The 21035-nt window shown below is 43.5% G+C and overlaps 1 protein-coding gene across 1 annotated transcript in view; it reads right to left on the bottom strand.

The window, feature by feature from the left end:
• Positions 1-4061: 4061 nt before the first annotated feature.
• The window catches only part of DNAJC27 (DnaJ heat shock protein family (Hsp40) member C27), a 42200-nt gene continuing 25226 nt past the window's right edge, over positions 4062-21035 (bottom strand). Inside the window, 5 exon segments of the mRNA XM_077485229.1 lie at positions 4062-4776; positions 12368-12435; positions 13400-13564; positions 18989-19058; positions 20635-20717. Of these exon segments, the coding sequence (XP_077341355.1) occupies positions 4644-4776; positions 12368-12435; positions 13400-13564; positions 18989-19058; positions 20635-20717 (519 nt within the window). The 3' untranslated portion in view covers positions 4062-4643.

The following is a 21035-nucleotide window of genomic DNA, read 5'->3' as shown; positions in this document are numbered from 1 at the left end:
AACAATAATAATTGGGAGTTAAAATTAAAATGAACAAAATCAAGATGCGAGTCTTCACTGAAAGGTAAATATTTTATGCCTATTAAAAACACAAAATATACAAAGTAACAGTACAAAATAAACATTATTTAAAAGATAAAACCATATTTAAACAATCCAAAAAAAACAAAAAAACAGCTTCATCGATCTCTCCTTGGTGGGTTTCTTATTCAAGCTCCATTCATACTTGTTACTCCAAAGACGCATGAATTCCATTGAAACTTTAGATAGGTGCGACTTTGGCTGTTGACTTTGCTGCACTACTGTCGAATTGATACCATTAAAATGCAATTTTCATGCAACATTTCAGAGTTTACATCGCAGTCTATGGCACCCAAGTTGCATGAAGGGTCGCAAAGTAGTGCAGGGACCTACTTTAAGTTGCATAGATTTGAACGGCTTCCACTGAAACACATGGGCTGCGACTTGAGGTGTCCAAAGTCCCATGACAAGTCTTACAAGCGTGAATGGAGTCTCACAGCTGTGTAAATTATTCAGAATTTGTAATTGAAATGACTGATTTGGGAGCACATGGCACTAAATAAATGGTACAGAGTAGTGCTTACTTATTAACAGGCCGAAACTGAAGTTCATTTCTGCTTGACACCAATGATATGGAATGCCAGTAAATGGAGTATAAGCATTTCACTATTTGCAATTCGCAAAGAAGGTCATAAAGTTACCTTAGAGACCATGCCTTATAATTGCTGGTTACTCAGTTCTAAAAGAAGGAAATATCTGAATACCTTAAATGTTATTATTAAAATGGTTTGTTTCACTCATTTACAGTACATTCCCCTTGTGGTTAGGGAGGAGAGATCTAACCCCTATTTTGACCAGCGGTCATTGATGCCTAGATGGCCTGGTAAATTTAGCAGCGTCATGTGTCATTTAACGTGACAATAAATATTTGACTAATTTGTCTTCCTAAATAATTTTTATATTTAATATATATATATATCAAGATTTTTGGTACATGTTTAATAATAACTCTTCTCTTATATTTTATTTTAATACTTTGATTGTATCTGACAATTACAGTATTAAACAGAGGCACACTGCAGTGCCATCTGTAGGTTGAAGGTTTATTTTATCAATGAATCCTTCAGCCTGATCACTTGTCACTAATGATAGACAACTAATTGCCAGTGACAGCAGAGTTTGAGAGGTAGCTCCGGGCACAATGTCCGCTGTTGGCTCTCAAAGGGTGCACCTTTATTAATGTACAGTGTTCCTGGCCCTTGGTATTGTGCTGAGGAACAATAATATAGGGACTGCAGACGGAAAGGGGGTAAAAGAGCAAACTATATTTAGATACAGCAGGGAAGTGACGAATCTAATTGTCCCCCACTGCAGGAGTTCCCCTCACTTCCTGTCCAGTGTACAAGTACTAAGGACACACACAAGGTTATAATCTCGTCACAGCATCGAACCTGTACGGGGGGGTTGTGGACAGTGATGCAAAGAGGGTGCCGAGATATGAAGGCTGGGCTGAAGACACGGATGTATAGGGGGGCGGTGATGTAAAGGTGGGGCTGAGGGCGCTTTTGTAAAGAGGGGGACTGTGATTTGAAGGGTAGGCTGAAGACATTCATGTACTGAGTGACTGTGATGTGAAGGGGGGCTAAGGACACTGATGTAAAGAGAGGGACTGATGTGAAGGGTAGGCTGAAGACACTGATGTACAGGGGAGACTGATGTGAAGGGGGGCTGAGGACACTAATGTAAAGAGGGGGGCAGTGATGTGAAGGGTGGGCTGAAGACACTGATGTACAGGGGGGACTGTCATGTAAAGGTGGGACTGTGATGTGAAGGGGGGCTGAGGGCACTTTTTTAAAGAGGGGGACTGTGCTGTGAAGGGTAGGCTGAAGACATTGATGTACAGGGGGGACTGTGATGTGAAGGGTAGGCTGAAGACACTGATGTACAGGGGGGACTGTCATGTAAAGGTGGGACTGTGATGTGAAGGGGGGCTGAGGGCACTTTTGTAAAGAGGGGGACTGTGATGTGAAGGGTAGGCTGAAGACATTCATGTACAAGGGGGACTGTGATGTGAAGGGTAGGCTGAGGACACTGATGTACAGGGGGGGATGTAAAAGGGGGCTGTGAAGTGTTATAGAGCAGACCTCTACTGGAAAATTTTACCAAGTGGTCCTCTGTAAATTTTAATTCAAAAGGCTTGGCCTACATCTAACATGCAATTAAATAAATATAGTCCATATAATCCCATAAAAAATGGCAGATCTGCTTCTAATTAATTTAGCACGCTCCTAATTTTCATTATGGATATTCCGTTACCATGTCAAAAAATTGCTTACCAGACAGGTCAAACCTGACTTTCATCAAGGTCTACAAAAAAAGCATAGCTCCACCAATAACAGGCACCACTCATTCAGGTATTGTTATAGGGTATCCATCTCTACCCGTCTTGGATTTTTTTCTGCCCCATTCTAGAATTCTACAGTCTCCTCTACTCCCTGCACTTCTGTTCAGGCTTTGAGTAAAGCCTTGTACACAAGGACCAAAAAATTGGTCGAAATTAGCAGGAATCAGACAACTTTTACCCAGCGTACAGAGCTGTCTGTTCTACAGAAGCCGATCTCACGACAGAAGATCATTTTTATATTTAAGAATATATTTATGTTTATATGTAGAGTTTTCTGGTATACAGTTAATAAAAACGCTTCTCTTATATTATATTTTAATACTTTGATTGTATATTACAATTACAGTATTGAACAGCAGCACACTGGTGCCACCTGTAAGCTGAAGGTTTATTTTGTTAATGAATTCTCCTTTCTGGGTGATTTTTTTTTTTTTTACTGTAAGACCAATTCCGGCTCAAACCTTCTCATTTTGGGTAAGGAAGAGTCGTCAGGTTTTTATCTCCATCTCTCCAGGAAGGCCCATACCACAAAAAAAAAAAAAAAAAAAAAACTGCCCCTACCCTAATAAAAAAAAGTTTCCTTTACAACCCTTACTCCCTTGTCCAATGATGACCGGACTTTTTAAAAAGTCAAAGCTTCTGAAAGTGAAATGTGAGTTTTTGGTTGAAGACTTGAACATGTTCTTTAAACCTCAAAGTTAGTAGCAGTCGGTCACATTCTACTGGACTTTTTCTGTAATGTTGAAGACATTTCATAGCTTCTCCAAACCACTTGTTCAGTTCTACTGAGTGCCAGGAAAGCGTGTTTCTATTCACACAAGTAGCAGATCGGTTTCCAACCATGTCCCAGTTTGATGTAGAAGGCCTATGTTGTGCCTCTTGTAAACCAGTTATCTTATCTGTCCTAAAAACCATGCACCTTTTCTTTAAAAGTGGATATCTACCCAAAAATTAAAAGGAGTATGTGCATACTAAAGATTTAACAACCTTTGCTATAAACTTTATATTTCAAAGCTTTTTAATTTCCCTATTTGTTGATTCTCTTTATGCATTTAATTACGACAACGTTACATTGCTTTAGAACAGTGGTCTCCAGATGTAGCCCTTTGCTTGACTTTATCCTTCCCTTGGGGTATTATAACATCCACTGACACCACATTACTATTCCTCCCAATGACACCATTGATAGGGAACAATTCTTTCCACTGATACCATTTTTGGGGCACTACTCCTCCCAATGAAACCAATGATGGGGCAGTACTTCTCCCACTGAAACCAACGATGGGGCACTATTCCTTCCTTGGACACCAATGATGGGGGACGGTTCCTTTTATGGGCACCAAACATGGGTCACTAACCTACCACTAACACCAAAGATAGGGAACAATCCTTCCCACTGATACCAACAATGGGGCACCATTCTTCTCAATTACACCAACAATGGGACATTATTCCTACCAATGACACCAAAATGGGGCACCATTTCTCCCAATGACACCAACAATAGGACACTATTCCCCCCCCCCCCCCCCAAGGACACCATTCCCCCCAATGGCACCAAAGATGTGGCATGGTTTACTTGCACTGACATCCGGACATCTTCTACTCCCACTGGCTAGTCAGATTCTCTCCCCCCCCCCCCGCCCAGGTTTGAAGGACGGTAAACTGGCCATGTGTTTAGAATGTTTGGAGACTCCTGCTTTAAACCAATGGTATAGTGCCTCAGCATTGTCGCCACCCAAAAGTACCTCCACCAAATGGTGCATTGTTGACGTCTGTATTTTCCTCTAACAGACCTGCATACTGATTTTGGTGGAAGCTTTGGCCCCTACAGCATCTACCTGGATACACTTCTCTGTTACGCACAGAAAGAGACAACAAAATAACAAAAGCAAAAAAATAAAAATAAAACACACCATAAAAATAAATTACCCAATGCTTGTGCTTCAACCACATTAAATGAAATGAGGGGAGGCAGACCCCCCCCCTCCCCAAATGTGCATAATCCACACACTTGGCGAGTGTTAATGGAGGGAAGTCTAGATCGTGTCTGCATGCCATAAAAAGTGTAAGAAAACCAGCCAGTGTGTATAGTTCACAAGGTGAGGGCGCCCCCTGGGATACAATCATCTAGAGTGGATGATCCTCAAGGGGAGGAGCCTCGAGGTGACAGTCCTTTGACATCGGTGCCTCTGGGGGCAGAAAAAGGAACTTGGCTTTACTTTATGTTCTTCAGAAGAGCCGTGCGAGCGTTCACGAGGGCCTTAAAGGCATCTTCGCTTCCTGGTGCCACGCACTTGTCCGGGTGAAGGAGCACAGCCAGCTTGCGATATGCTTTATTCACTTCATCCCTGCAAAATATATATATATATTCACAGCCCCATAAAAGCTTTACATTTTTTTTTTTTTTTTACAAGAAACAACAAAGCAAGGAATGCCCATGCACTCAAGGTGATATATTTTCAGGTACCGGTGGATTCAACACCATGGGCGCTTATATTCTTTGAGGATCCCAGTGATGGGCTCTACCTGCCACATTTTCTGGCTATTTTCCTGCCCACCTTGAAATTCTGAGCATTTATGTCCAGTCTTTTTGCATTCTCCAAAATACAGATTTACTATATGGCTGACACCGGACCATCACACCTATCATATGCCCGTAGGCAAAGATGCATTTTGGTGCCTCCCACCACCCTTCTGCCATCCCCCTCCCCTACTGTCTACAGCCAATGCTGGGACCTTATACAAATTGTGCCCATATTTGTGATAGGGTGCAGCTTGAAGGATGTCTCTTCAAATCCCCCCACCCAAATCCTCGGTCTCCCAAATACCCCACACAAGCACAAGTCCTCCCCCCAGTTCTGTCACAAATCCTTCTATCCAAATTCCCCTTCCATCACAAATCCATACTTCCCAACTGTCCTAGTTTTGGTGGGACCATCCTAAGATACACTATATTACACCTGTCTTTACACGCACATGAACTTTAATGGCATTCCAGTCTTGGTCCGTAGGGTTCAATATTGAGTTGGCCCAACCTTTGCAGCTATAACAGCTTCAACTCTTCTGGGAAGGCTGTCCACATGGTATAGGAGTGTGTCTATGGGAGTGTTTGACCATTCTTCCAGAAGCGCATTTGTGAGGTCAGGTACTAATGTTGGACGAGAAGGTCTGGCTCTCAGTCTCCGCTCTAATTCATCCCAAATGTGCTCTTTTGGGTTGGAGCCAGGACTCTGTGCAGGCCAGTCAAGTTCCTCCACCCCAAACTCGCTCATCCATGTCTCCATGGACCATGCAATATAGTTGCTGTGTGTCTTGTAAAGTAGTGCATGCACAAACTCTTTGTGTGGACCGGCACGATTTCAGCCCAATCAAATGAATGGGCTGAAATCGCACAGTACCCAGAAGGCATGTGATTCGCACAGGAATGCACAACTCATTCCTATGCAATTTTTGGTGCCGAGTGCTAGAGCCCAGTGCCAAAAAAGGTTCAGGCAGTCGGCTCCACTAACTTGCCTGCCGGGGGGGGGGGCACTAGTGTGGGCACCTGGGGCAATTGCCACCCACCTCTTGTGGGATGCCCGGTGTCCTAGATGCCACAATTGTTCCCTCTGTAGCAGCCAGCATCTCTTTGATTAGGGGGGTGTAAAAGGATACTATATGCACTAGGGGGCATTTTGGGAGGGGAAAGGCCTTGTGCTAGAAGGGGGGTTGGATATAAAATCTGACCCACCCAGCACAAATCTTCTCCCATCCCAAAGTACCCCTAGCACATATAGTATCCTCTAATTCCCCCCCCCCCCAAATCACTACAAGTATTTGTTGACAACTTACCTCCCTTCCATGTGTCCCCCTCCTCTGCAAGTCTCATGTTGTAATCATTACAGACATTAGATCAGTGGGAGATGCAGAGCAGTGTCCATCCTCCTCCTGTCTGTGTACACTGTACAGGAAAACATCCAAGCCGAGGAGGGGGCTTCAGTCTGCTCTACACTGTCTGCAGAGGGGGAGATATGCGGCTGCTGTGTGGGACTCGAAACACCCCACACAAGCTTCAAGACAGGAGTCACTGGTGCCCACATCTACACGCCCCTGCCAGGCAAATCACTGTAGCCAAATGTCGGGAACTTGTTCTAACACTGGGCTCTAAATTTAAATTTCACTGCCCGCCCACCCCCCGGTACCCTCAGGCAGCTGCCTATTGCTTGTGCTGGCCCTGCATATGACCAAAAGTATTCAGAATGTCCTCCATATGATTGAGTTCAGGCGTTTCCAGTGAAGTGTACTGTTAATACTATATCATACAAAGACATCATAGACAACTGATCTTCCAACCTTGAGGTAACCGTTTAGTGAAGGACCTTTTATGTTCCAACATGACTGTGCCCCTGTGTGAAAAGGCAGTTCCAAAAAGACAAGTTTTGACCCGTTTTGTGTGGAGGAACTTGAGTGTGCTGCACACATCCCTGACCTCAACCTTACAGAACACCTTTGGGATGAATTGGAGCATCCATTGTGAGCCAGGTCTTCTCATCCAACATCGGTACCTGACCTTACATTTGATACTTTTGGCTAAATCAGCACAAAATTCCCATAGGCACGCTCCAAATTCTGTGGAAAGCCTATGCAGAAGAGTGGATATCATTATAGCCTCAAAGGGCATTAACCATGTATTAATTCTCAGTTAAGGAATGGGATGTCCAACAAGCTCAAGGCTCTGCACAGAACCCTGACCTCAACCCTATTGAACATCTTTAGGATGAATTGGAATGCTGACTGTGATTCATGTCTTCTCATCCAACATCAGTACCTAACCTTAACCCTATTGAATACCTCTGGGATGAATTGGAACGTCTATTGTAAGCCAGGTCTTCTCATCCAACATCAGTACCTGACTTCAACCCTACTGACCACCTTTGGGATGCATTGGAACACCCATTGTGAGCCATGTCTTCGCATCCAACATCAGAACCTGACCTCAAGCTTACCGACCTCTTTTGGGATGTAGTGGAACACCCATTATGAGCCAGATCTTCTCATTCAACATCAGTACCTGACCGCTGAATGCGCTTTTGGGTGAATCCATTTATTTGTTACAGAAATACAGCAGTGACATTTTGGACCTCTACCCCAGCTCCTCCATCAGGCATCAGTAACAAGTGTAAAACCATTGCTCCTCAGTCCAGACAGCCAACAATCAGTGGAGCCTGATGAAGGTTCTGGTGTAGAGCTCTGAAACACCATCTGTATGTGGTCAATGTGCTGGTGATACATTTTGATTGGTGATTTAGTCACCGTACCATCCATAATATATCAACAGAAAGAGGGTCCAACACCATACTTTTCTTCACCTTAAAGTGGTAGTAACTTTGAGATAAAAAGAAGAAGAAAATAAAAAGTCTCCCTACAAGGTAAAGGCATAACGTGCTAGCATGCATTGCATACTAGCACATTAAGAAAGACTTACCTTGAAACTAAGCTCTCCAGCAACGCGCTGTCACCGCTGCAAAGGCTTCCATTTTCACCTGATCTTCCTTCTGGGTCCGCTGGATGCGGCGGCTTGAATGGCTAAGCCGCGATGATGTCACACCCGCACATGGGCGTGCGAAATATGGCCACGACACACAGCATTGAGGCAACAGCATGGGTATACCCTTCCATCAGAGCACATGCGCCGGTGACGTCACTGGCTGCTGCTCACTGGAATATCTCCTAAATGCTGCAGGTTTTGGAGATATTTATTGAACCTACACATAAGCTTTATTATAAGCTTACTTGTAGGTAAAAAAAAAAAAAAAAATTATAAAAAAAGGGGCAGATTCTCCCCCCCCCTTATATATACACAGTATCTTACAGAAGTGAGTACACTCCTCACATTTTTGTAAATATTTTATTCTATCTTTTCATGTGACAACACTGAAGAAATTACATTTTTTTTTTTTTTCAAATGACAATTTTTTTTTTTATTGCATTTTAGTGTAAATATGAGATGTGAGGTCTCTCTGACCGCGGATCTCATATTTAAGAGGACCTGTCATGCTTTTTCTATTACAAGGGATTTTTACATTCCTTGTAATAAGAATAAAAGCGACACAATTTTTTTTTTTAAAAGAACAGTGAAAAAAAAAAAAGTTAAAATAAGAAAAAAATAAATATATTTTTTTTAAACGCGCCCCTGTCCCGCCCGCATATGAAAGTGGTGTTCAAACCACACATAGGAGGTATCGTCATGATCGGTAGAGCGAGAGCAATAATTCTAGCCCTAGACCTCCTCTGTAACTCAAAACATGCAACCTGTAGAATTTTTTTAAATGTCGCCTATGGAGATTTTAAAGGGTAAAAGTTTGTCGCCATTCCATGAGCGGGTGCAATTTTGAAGCGTGACATGTTGGGTATCAATTTACTCAGCGTAACATTATCTTTCACAATATAAAAAAATTGGGCTAACTTTACTGGTGTCTTATTTTTTTATTAAATAAATTATTTTTCCCCCCAAAAAAATGTGCTTGTAAGTCCGCTGCACAAATACGGTGTGACAGACAGTATTGCAACAACCACCATTTTATTCTCTAGGGTGTTATATATATATATATATATATATATATATATATATGTTTAGGGGGTTCTAAATAAAGGGAAGGAGATAGGCAGGCAATAAAAAAACAGGCAGAGGAAGCTCCATTAGCATTGCTGGTTGTCATACCAAGGGCCACCACAAGAGGGAGCCAGATTCCAGAAGGAATCCTAGGACCGCAGAAGGCCTCAAAGCCGCGGCCTCAATTACCGGCCGCCTGCGGAACGGCCCGACGCGATCACGCCGGGGGGGGTCCATGGAGACAGGATAAATGCGACCTGGCGTCCGGGTTTTGTCGAGCTCTGTATTATTATTATTATACAGGATTTATATAGCGCCGATAGTTTACGCAGCGCTTTACAACATTAGGGTAGACATTACAATACAATACAATGCAAGACAGGGGGAATCAGAGGGCCCTGCTCGTTAGAGCTTTTAATCATAAAATGGAGTTCCACCCAAAAATGGAACTTGCACTTTTCGGAATTCCCCCCCCCCCACTCCGGTGTCACATTTGGCACCTTTCAGGGGAGGTGGGGGGGAGGAGATACCTGTCTAATACTGGTATTTTGCACCCAATTCCGTGCATAGATAGCCGAGCCACCCACGGGTATCTAGGCCACTTCTGGCGCCTTCTCCGTCCCCCCCCCCGCTGTTTTCTGGGAGACACACAGGTCCCAGAAGACAGAGGACCAGTGGGATCGTGCAGCGTAAGTTGCGCAGTAGGGAAGGCAAGGCTTCACTTCCCGATTCCCTTACCGAAGATGGCGGCGTCTCTATCCAAGAGCCGAGGGGACGGTCGGCTTCGGGTGCCGACATCGCGGGGGCAATGGACAGGTAAGTGTCCTTATTTTAAAAGTCAACAGCTGCAGTATTTGTAGCTGCTGACTTAAAAAAAAAAAAAATTAGGCGGAACTCCACTTTAATGCATTCTGCAATACGGAACTGTTTTATTTTAACTAACAATTGCAAAGTCGTGTGACGCTGTACCCAAATAAAAATTTTCCCCACAAATAGAGCTTCTTTTGGTTTGTATTTTTTTTGCGCTATAAAAAAAAAAAATATATATATATATATATATATATATATATATATATATATATTTTTTTTTTTTTTTTTTTTTTTTTTTTTACTTTCTGCTATAAAACTCATCCCATAAAAAAAAAAATCTAAATTTCTTCATAAAATTAGGGCAATATGTATTCTGCTACATATTTTTGGTTAAAAAAAATCCCAATAAATGTATATTGATTAGCTTGTGTAAAAGTTATAGCGTCTACAAACTGTTGGATTTTTTTTTAAACTAGTAATGGTGGCGATCAGCATCTGGTTCAAGAATAGTAGAAAGAAAACGTAGCTGGCAACTCCAGAATCCAGCAAAATGAATAATCTTTATTACTACTGTATATATAGGTGGATAAAAACAGCTACGTGTTTCGGCACAATGCCTCGATCACAACATGTGATGATTTGGCCTCCAAATTCTCCAGATCTCAACTCAATCGAGCATGAAGGTCCCACCTCACAACTTACAGGACTTATAGGATTTGCTACTGACGGCTTGGTGGCAGATACCACAGCATACCTTCAGAGGTCTAGTGGAGTCCAAGCCTTGATGGGTCAGGGCTGTTATGGCAGCAACACAGGGACCTAGTCAATATTAGATGAGTGGTCAAAAGGTTATGGCCGATTGGTGTATATTTTATATACCCCCCCCTCGGGCCATTTACAGAGCACATCACTTTTTGTGCATGCTCAGTAGGGAATAGGCTGTGATGATTTTACCCGAGGTGGCTGTGTCAGCTCCTGAGAGCCGATTGAAAAATCGGCTCAGATGAAGACACCGCTGGATTCCTGGACAGGTAAGTGTCCTAATATTAAAAAAGTCAGCAGTTACAGTATTTGTAGCTGCTGACTTAATTTTTTTCTGAATGAGCCTGCAGCTCCGCTTTAACCGGTTCCCGACCAGCGCACGCCGATGTACGTCGGCAGAATGGCACGGGCAGGCAAATGGGCGTACCTGTACGTCCCTTTAAATTTGCCGCCCTGCCATCACGAGCGTGCCACTGGCGGCGCGCTCGCGTGCTGGTCGGGACCCCCGTGAGTCCGGTCGCGTGTCCCGTGGACTCGAACGGCGCAGGCATACCCGCGATCGTCTCACGGGGCGGCTGAACGAGGAAATGCCATTGTAAACAGCATCTCCCTGTTCTGCCTAGCAACTAGTGACGCTGATCTCTGCTCCATGTGATTGGAGCAGAGATCAGCGTTCACTAAATTAAAGCCCAGCCCCCAACAGTTAGTAACACACACCGCTAGGAACACTTAACCCCTACATTGCCACCCACTGGTTAACCCCTTCACTGCCAGTGTCACTTACAAAGGAATTTATATACATTTATATAGCAGTGATTACTGTATAAATGACAATGGTCCCAAAAATATGTCAAAAATGTCCGATGTGCCCGCCATAACGTCGCAGTCACAATAAAAATCGCTGATCGCCGCCATTACTAGTAAAAAAATATATATATATTAATAAAAATGCCATAAAACGATCCCCTATTTTGTAAACGCTATAACTTTTGCGCAAACAAATCAATAATCGCTTGTTGCGTTTTTTTTTACCAAAAATATGTAGAATATGTATCGGCCTAAACTGAGTGAAAATTTTTTTTTTTTATATATATTTTTGGAGGATATTTATTATAACAAAAAGTAAAAAATAATGCGTTTTTTTCAAAATTGACGCTCTATTTTTGTTTATAGCGCAAAAAATAAAAACCGCAGGGGTGATCAAATACCACCAAAAGAAAGCTCTATTTGTGGGAAAAAAAGGACGTCAATTTTGTTTGGGAGCCACGTCGCACGACTGCGCAATTGTCAGTTAAAGCGACGCAGTGCCGAATCGCAAAAAGTGGTCTGGTCTTTGACCAGCAAAATGGTCCGGTCTGTAAGTGGTTAATTAAAATTATATGGATGTTGCAATTATTATACACCCAACCTAACACCCACGTGTGAAACATCTTTGAAAAACGCCCTCCGAAAATCTCTGGGTGGAGTGCCTTGCTGTTATGGAACCTAAACTTGGAATGCAACCAGGCTAGGATCAAACTCGAAAGTCTTCAACTCCCAAAACATGCAGGAGGTCTGGATGCACCAAATGCCAAGATTGACTTTTTAGCATCTCCTCTACAACAAAATGGCTGGGTGAGACAACTCGGACATTGAGGAGCCAATCCAAAAGGATAGTGGTGGCTGCCCTTTAACAGGACCCCTTATATTCCTTTTGGAACTAGGACGCTTCCAGAGGCGCTTACAATATCCCCTTGTACATAAAGTATGGACAGCCACAAAAACTATAAACAAACCTACAGACCACACAATTTTCACCAATCTGGAATAACTTACATCTTACAGTGATCTTAAACCTGAGAAGCTTTGAGAAGTGTAAGAAAAATCTTTACTTCTTAAATGGATTTACCAGGGGCATACCCTGAAAACCTATCAGCAGCAGGATGTACCATGTCCCCCAAAAAATTACACCACTGGGGCTGTAGAATGACACCCGTCTCACTGCTGGAGAGGAAGCTTTAACTGAGGACCTTGCAGTGCAAGAACCTCCCTTGCTTCCGTTTCTCCATTCTGTGGGTCTGCTGGTCTCACCAGATTTGAAATGAGATTCGCTGATATTGCCAATGTGCTGCCCACTGTTCTCCTTACTGGAGGGGAAGCTGTACCTGAGGACATGCAGTGCAAGGCTCTCCCTGCTTCTGTTTCTCCATTCTGTGGATCTGCTAGTCTCACCAGATTAAGAGTGAGATTTAGTGATATCACTACTTTACTGTCCACTCTTCTCCTTGCTGGAAAGGAAGCTGAACCTGAGGAAGTGCTGTGCAGGGATCTCCCTGCTTCATCTATTCTGTAGATGTGTGCTTCCTCCACCTCTATTATAACCCCACCAGTCCTTAAACATGTAAATGTGAAATAAGGAAGAAAAGCCTTGCCTCTACCAAGATGGCCTTCTTCACACACAGAGTTCTGGAATGGGATGGAGAGGTGGATCCGAGTTTCCTCCACCTCTTCTGCTGCTTCTTCATCCTTACACCACCAGTCATTAGAAGGGCAGCTCTAACATTAGGAAGCAAAGCCCTGCCTCTACTAAGAAGGCCTCCTCCACACAGAGACAATCACTGAAAGGGGAAGAAAAGGTGGATCTGTGCTTCATCATTACCTCACCAGTCATTAGAAGGGCAGATCTGACATGAGGAAGCAAAGCCCTGCCTCTACCAAAATGGCCTCCTCCAGAGAATTGCTGGAAAGGGGAGGAGGGAAGAAATCAACAACCACTGGATGGTCAAGTGTAGCTATGACATGAATTATGGTCTGCAACCTTCGCTCACCTTGTTCGCACAGACCGCAAAGACGACATTCTCAATGTTCCCCTGAGGGCCCAGCTCCTGCTTCATCTCTGCTAGCCAGGCATCCAGGCTATCGAAGGACTCTTTCAGGCCCAAGTCATACACCAGAATCACACCCTGCGTGTCCTTATAGAATTCATTCCGTACCTGGAGGGGGGAGAGAGAGTTCCCGTAGAGAGAAGAATGAGAACATCTAAAACCTCCTCTGAAGGACAATCAGCTGCATAATACATAGATTTGGCAATAAAAAAATAAATAAAAAAAGTCCACTCATTGAATTTTTCAACAACTCCATGACTTAGTAGCTCTGCAACACTTCTATTGATATTGTGGAAACAATCCATAGTGTTGCAAGTTTCATTCACAAAATGCAATGTAAACAGTGTGATGTGTAAAAAAGTCACCATGCATACATACATATAAAACATTTGCCAAGTGGATGTCTGAAAGCCAAACTTGGGGCAAAAAAAAAAAGTTTTCCCAACTTCTTGTCTTCTCCTGGGGCAACCAGGAAGCTTACACCCACCGGATCCTCCGCTCCAGCAGCAAACGGAGCTCCCCCACAATCAGGTGGTGGACTCTTCCTGACCTCATCACGATCAGAGCAGGTCTATAGGCTAGATGACGTCGGGAACAATCCACTGCACAAGACTGCATGGATGAAAGGGGAGGGGGGCGTGGGGGGGGGGGGGGGGTACAGGAGCCGAAGGGACCAGTTTTGTATGAAGAGGATTGGAGGACTAGGCAAGTATATCTATTTTCTCTTCTCCCCTAGACAAAAACGAGCAGTAAAACATTGCAGTGGAGCTGTGCTAAGGGTTTTCTTGCTCGGAGTTGGGCTTTAAGCAATCGTGCAGGCGCAATAAATTATCACCATAATATTTGTACTATGATTATCTTCGGTAATGGTCCGCTCCCTCTAGTGGCCAAAAAGTTTTTTTTTTCGATCTTTGAGGTAACTCATGCCACTAGATGGAGCTGATGATCATAGGAGATAATCATATTACAAATAATGCGTTGATAACTTGTTGTGACGGTGTCAATGCTCAAGACATAGATATGGAATTTATTTTATGCATAGAGAAAAACCGGATGCCACAAATAGATCACAGTTAACGATGGAATAAATCCCTGGCATTGTTACAGCTTCCAACTTTATTTGTAGCCTGCAGCATTCTTGCTGAACAGATGTAACATTTAACCAGCTGTATGTCACCATAGAAATCAAAAGTAGGATACTGTTTGTTTTGACGTGGACCTCCGGCCTTCCCTTCAGTCTTGCAGAGTTGTAGTGGCTCCTCTCCTGGACTGAAATGGCTTACTCCTGATATCACTGCACACTGTGAGCTTCTGGTAACGTGCATTAGAAGCTGCAGCAAGCCACATACAGTTCCCTTAATTTTCTGGCTAAAGGACGTCCAGCATCATCTAGCTCTTTCCTCCCCCAGCCTGACCATCCCTGGCCCACCCCTTTCATTCCATCGTGGAGGCTCAGCATCATTTGCATGCAAATAACGCATGCCTATGAATGTTCACTCGTCCAGGCTGATGATTTATACCCAGCAAACCTATGTACAGCACCATGCTGGGGCTGGGCCCGCCCCCGCCCCACCAACTGCGATCTGCCTGCATTGCATAGAGAAGCACAGAAACCCAGTGATGATGTCATTAGGACCAAATGGAGGAATGTAATGAAAACAGGAGGTTTTGTTTAATCAATTTATTAGCATGCTGATGCATGATTGTTCTGGGACTGTAATAAAAAAAAAAAAAAAAAAAAAAAAAAAAGCAACTAAGCACAAATTTTTCTCTGTAATTCAAAAAAAAAAAAAAAAAAGCAAACTAAAAACACACATTTTTCTATTTTTTGCAGGAAAAAATTAACATTTTTTTCGCAGGAGCTTGCTGACTGTGGTTCCAATGGCAATTTTGAAGATGGTGTAAAGTTCATAAATGGTTATAAAATGGTTCTAAATCCTTACGAGTTTATTAACCTTAATGCATTGTATGCATTAAGGTAACACAAAAAACAACAACAAACACTTGTGTCAAGGACCCCCCCCCCCCCCCCCCCAAATCTTAACTCGGTCCAGCGCTGTGCATGAGAGCAGCTCTCTCCCACCTCACAAAGTAGACTGATGACAGCAGCAGAGGCTGACGGCTCCCACTGCTAATTAAATCTTATGCCCAGGGAGCAGGGGGCTGTCCGTCTATGGATGCAGGCAGCGGCCCTCGGGAGCAAGCCTGCATGAGTACACCCTTTAGCAAATCGGCCTGCTGTGGGGGGGGGGGGGCACTTGGAAGAGCCAGGACCACTGATGGGGAAACCCAGAATAGGAGTATCCGAGCTGCTCTGTGCAAAACCATTGCACAGAGCAGGCGAGTACGACAGCTTTATTATTTAGAAAAAATATATAAAAGGTTTAGAATTACTTTAAAATCTCCAAAATGTTCTGCATTTTCTGAGAGCAGACTAAATAATAAAATGGGGGTAGTTACACAATGGTATTGCAACCGTTTACGAAACCCAAAAATTCAGCAAAAAATACACAAAAGTTTATTTTAGGTTCCATTCACATCTGAGCGTAGCAGCTGCTGCGCTGCTTTTTTTTTTTTAAAGCTACTGTCAAGGCTTTGCTCAGCCCTTCCTTCTCTGAGCTGGCCGCTCAGCTGTAGCCCAATTGCCAGCTCCTATCTCTCCACAGTTACTCAGCTGTTGCCGATATCCTGCTCGTCAGTCCTGCCTTCTTAAGCCACCCAGTCCAGAGGATCTCTGCCTTTGCCTTGGTCAACATCACAGAGACATTCTCCTGCAATCCTGTTCAAGACTTGCTTTGCCGACATCCCTTCTGGCTCCAGATCCTGCTTGCTGTTCCATTACATTGATCCCTGACTTCTGGCTTGGCTGACTATCCGTTCCGGTTACTGAACTTTGGCTATGTTTTGACTAAGTTTGTTCTTCTTACTTTTATTATTAAACAAGTGTGATTTAACTGTATTTCTGTCTCGGCCTGATTTCATGGTTTCTGGCAGCTATTTTGTGGAGCGGCACACCATTCAATTGAACGGGCCGACCTCTGCTCTAAAAACGCTCATGTACCAAATTTTGGCAGAGAGCCAGGAGCATTTGGTGACATTCATGGCAAAAATCACACCGCGTTTAGGGTGCCATTAAGAAATCTAAAAAAAAAAAAAAAAAAAAAAAAAAAAAAAAGAGGCCCCAAGGCCAACATAGCACTAGAAAATGTATGAAAACAATATAACACGTGAAATGAATCAAACAGCTGCTAGCACTAAAAGTCTAAATACAAAACAATTCAAATAGGTAGGTATACAAGGTAAATGCAGCGCTGATGCACTCTGATCAATAAAACAAGTGATATAAACATTTGGTGAAAAAGGAAACCTAAAACAAAGTCCCAAATGTTCATTGAAGAAAAACAGAGTGATAAAATAAAACGAAAGCAAAGTCCCAATGGGATTAGAGTCCATATAGAACACCCATCCAGATAAGAGTGATGATTTGCAGTGAGGAAATCTTTCATACAAGTGCTTCTAGCTCCACACCCAGGTAAGAAAATAATCTGCTTACCAGAACGCAATGATCACGAATCTCACCAAACATAGGGAATGATTAGGTCTCCCTAAGACCATTAAAGATTGCCTAGAACTATAGCTGGTGCCGATGGTTCTCAAAAAACATATGAAAGAAAAGCTCCCATAGCATAATAATGTAGAAAAGGGTTTAATAAAACAAACGTGCACTTACAAAGTAGAAGCTGTTTGAAAGTGGTACAATGCTTGTAGATTAAAAATGGACGACGTCGTCTCCAAAAAACTTCTGCTCACTTCCTGTGTAGTTCACACATTCCCCTCCAGAGAGTAAAAGCCTGATGACGTCACCATCGTAGGCTCCTCCCTACGTGTTTCGTCACTAGCGGACATCAACTGGGGAATGACCAATGAAATGTCGGGACTTTGTTTTGGTTTTCATAAAAAATGTTATATCACTTCGTTTAATGATCACAGAGTGCATCAGCGCTGCATTTTTCTTGTATACCTGTCATTAAGAATGGCATCGCAAACGCAATTCAAATCGCTTAGGTGTGAACAGAATTTTTTTTTGGGGTAAAATATAAAGGGTTGCACGGAGTAAACAGATACCCAACAAGCCAAGGCTTAAAGGAGAAGTACAGACAAAGCTCTTTTGGTTGTGCTTCTCCTGTGGATCACAAGAGTGGAGTTCGTTCTGCACCCCTGTGACCCGTCTGACGTCACAGACTCGGTCCAGGCTTGGGGAAGAGAACGACCATATGTTCAGGAACTGCACACATGCCTGGACCAGCAACTAGATCAGCCTCTCAGCGAGCCGCTGGGAGCCTTTTCTGGCCTACAAGTCATCAGTTGAGAGGTAACCGTGAATAACGGGATCTAGAACGATTGATCTCCGGTGCGCACAGTGATAGGCAATGTGTAACGCAAGTGATGTACCTTTCAACTACTTCCCGCCCATAGGACGTCCATGGACATCGTTAGAATGGTTATACAGGGATGATGCCTGCAGCTATAAGCATCATCCCGGTATCATTTTTCTCAGCCAGTAAATTCTTTTTTGTAAAAGCCATCCTAGCAGCTGATTAGCTGTTAGATTACTTTTACAGGCAGAGAGACAGGACACCCCCCCCCCCCCCCCCACCCCGCAACTTCAAACTCTCCTGTGTGATCGGAAAGCCCAGGATCCAATATGGCACTTCCGTCAGGTTACCACAGAGCCGGCCATGGACCAGATCATCCCCAAGCCATCTCTATGCTCCTAGGAGGCCGGAAACGACTCCCACTGACACCAAGACATTTTCTACTCCCAATGGCCACAGTTCAGCCCCACAAGTTTGAAGGACAATAAACTGGCCCTCTATTTAGAAAGTTTGGAGACCCCAGATCTTTGGGGAAAGAAACAGTTTTACTTGCCTAAACCTCTGCTCCCTCAGTGGACAGTCCCAAGGCGTCACCACATCCAATACAGGGTTACGGTCCTGCTTTTGTCTTGAGGACATCAGATTCCGAGACCTCATGAACACAGGGGAGAAGTGGAGGATCGGGTAATTAAATTTTTTTCCCCCCAGACCAAAATGAGAAATTAAGCCTTGGGGTGCAGGTACAGGCCTCTCTATTCTTCCCCCCCTCCCCCCCCCCGGAAATGGGCTTTAACGTGAACTCCAGGAGAAGCAGCAGATTAATGAGCTCCTTAGTCACTCTGCTGTCTCCTCCTATCAGGAAGCTCCTTGCAATTCAGGACAGTTTACTGGCAGGTTGTACTGCTGCTCTGAGCTTTTTTGTACAGGGCCTGCAAGATTTAAGTACTAACCTTGACTAAAATAAAAATATATTAAAAAAAAATCAAATCACAATACCTATTGCGATATTGTGTCTTATATCTGCCTGATGTTCAGATGTAGTTTATATGACAGTACAGAGTGGGCGAGGCTCGGGATTGACTACAGCAAACCCAAAACTTGGGGCAGAAAGTCTGAAAACCTCCAATTTATACTAGAGAACCGTATCCAGTCCTACCTCATAGAAAAAGGGGTGTCCTGCCATATCAAATATATTGACCTTAATTTCTCAATCTCTGATTTGTACTCTGGAGAAAAAAATAAAATATAAATAAATCAGATCAGAGTCTATTCAGTCTGCTGCACAAAGGATTTTATATTATATCGTCATACATGACATCATGATAATCTCAACAAACCACAACAGTGACCTCATCCAATGTGGCTGGAGCTATGCCAGAACTGATCTCTGCTACAGGAGATGGTCAGAGACGGCAGACATGGTACGGAAGATGGTCAGAGATGGCAGACATGGTACGGGAGATGGTCAAAGACTGCAGACATGGTACAGGAGATGGGCAGAGAGTGCAGACATGATACAGGAGATGATCAGAGTCTGCAGACATGGTACAGGAGATGATCAGAGTCTGCAGACATGGTACGGGAGATGGTCAAAGACTGCAGACATGGTACGGGAGATGGTCAAAGACTGCAGATATGGTACAGGAGATGATCAGAGTCTGCAGACATGGTACAGGAGATGATCAGAGTCTGCAGACATGGTACAGGAGATGATCAGAGTCTGCAGACATGGTACAGGAGATGATCAGAGTCTGCAGACATGGTACGGGAGATGGTCAAAGACTGCAGACATGGTACGGGAGATGGTCAAAGACTGCAGACATGGTACAGGAGATGATCAGAGTCTGCAGACATGATATTATTATACAGGATTTATATAGCGCCAACAGTTTATGCAGCACTTAACAACATGGGGGCAGACAGTACACTTAGAAATACAAATCAAGGAGGAATTAGAGGGCACTGCTCATTAGAGCTTACAATCTAGAAGGGGGGGGGTCAAGTGGAACAAAAAGGTAATAAGTGTGGGGGGTGAGCTGTTGGAGAAAATGAAAATACTGTTGGTTGTAGGTAGGATAGGCTTCTTTGAAAAGAAGGGGTTTTCAGGGATTGTCGAAAATCCAATAGAGTAGAAGATAACTGGACCGATTGGGGTAAGGAGTTCCATAGGATTGGAGAGGCTCTAGAAAAGTCCTGGAGGTGAACATGGGAGGAGGTGATGAGGGAACTTTGGAGCAGGAGGTCTTGAGAAGAACAAAGAGAATGATTAGGTTGGTATTTTGAGACTAGGTCAGTGATGTAGCTTGGGGACAGAGTTGTGGATGGCTTTGTAAGTTTTTAGTATTTTGAATTTATTTTGTTGGGTGAGCCTGGAGACAGGAGATGGTCAGACCCTGCAGACATGGAGACAGAAGATGATCATAGACTGCAGATATGATACAGGAGATGGTCAAATTCTGTTGACACATTACATAAGCCTGATAAAAAAAAAAAAAAAAAGCTATTACAGGGCAATAGGAAAGCAGACTATTGTCTGCAGGGACCCTGAAGGCCCCACAAAAATTGCAAAAGGGGGCCATAGGTTGGGCACCAGGGAACTCATTCATGTCCTGTAATTATGTTTTTATTTTACCGCAACATCCACACAAGGCTTGTAAATGTCTTGTAGCAGCAGCAAACTCATTTCCTACTAACATCCCCAGAACTACATCTCTCAAAAGCCCATTCCTTACACAGTTTATAAGAAGCTGCACTGTTTTATGATGGAAGACGTGGCTTTCACCCAAACTATTAATCACTTACTTTGTGACACCGTAATCGATTCCGATGGTGGCCTGGTACTTGGGGACAAATCTTTTTTCACAGTAACGCTTGATGATGCAACTCTGCAGAGACGAGAGGAAAAACACGTCAGGGTTATGAAGAATTCCGGTATTTAAATATTGGACCTCCGTCCTCTAGTTGTACAGGCTCCTTTCCTAGACTGAAATGGCTTACTCTGATTTCACTGCACACTGTGAGCTTCTCAAAACAAAGCTGGTTGTCTGGAGTCACACTTTAACGTTGGGCGCAGTTTTCACTAATATACGGCATCAAAATAATTGAAAAACCATTTGCCGACCTCTAGTGAGTGTACAGCTTGTATAACAGTGTAAATTTGCTGTCCCCTCAAAATAACTCAACATACAGCCATTAAAGAGGAA

This window comes from Lithobates pipiens, unplaced genomic scaffold, assembly GCF_037356315.1.
Source record: "Lithobates pipiens isolate NorthernLeopardFrog02 unplaced genomic scaffold, aLitPip1_a1.2 Scaffold_18, whole genome shotgun sequence".
NCBI lineage: Eukaryota > Metazoa > Chordata > Amphibia > Anura > Ranidae > Lithobates > Lithobates pipiens.
This window is presented reverse-complemented; position numbering and strand designations above follow the sequence as displayed.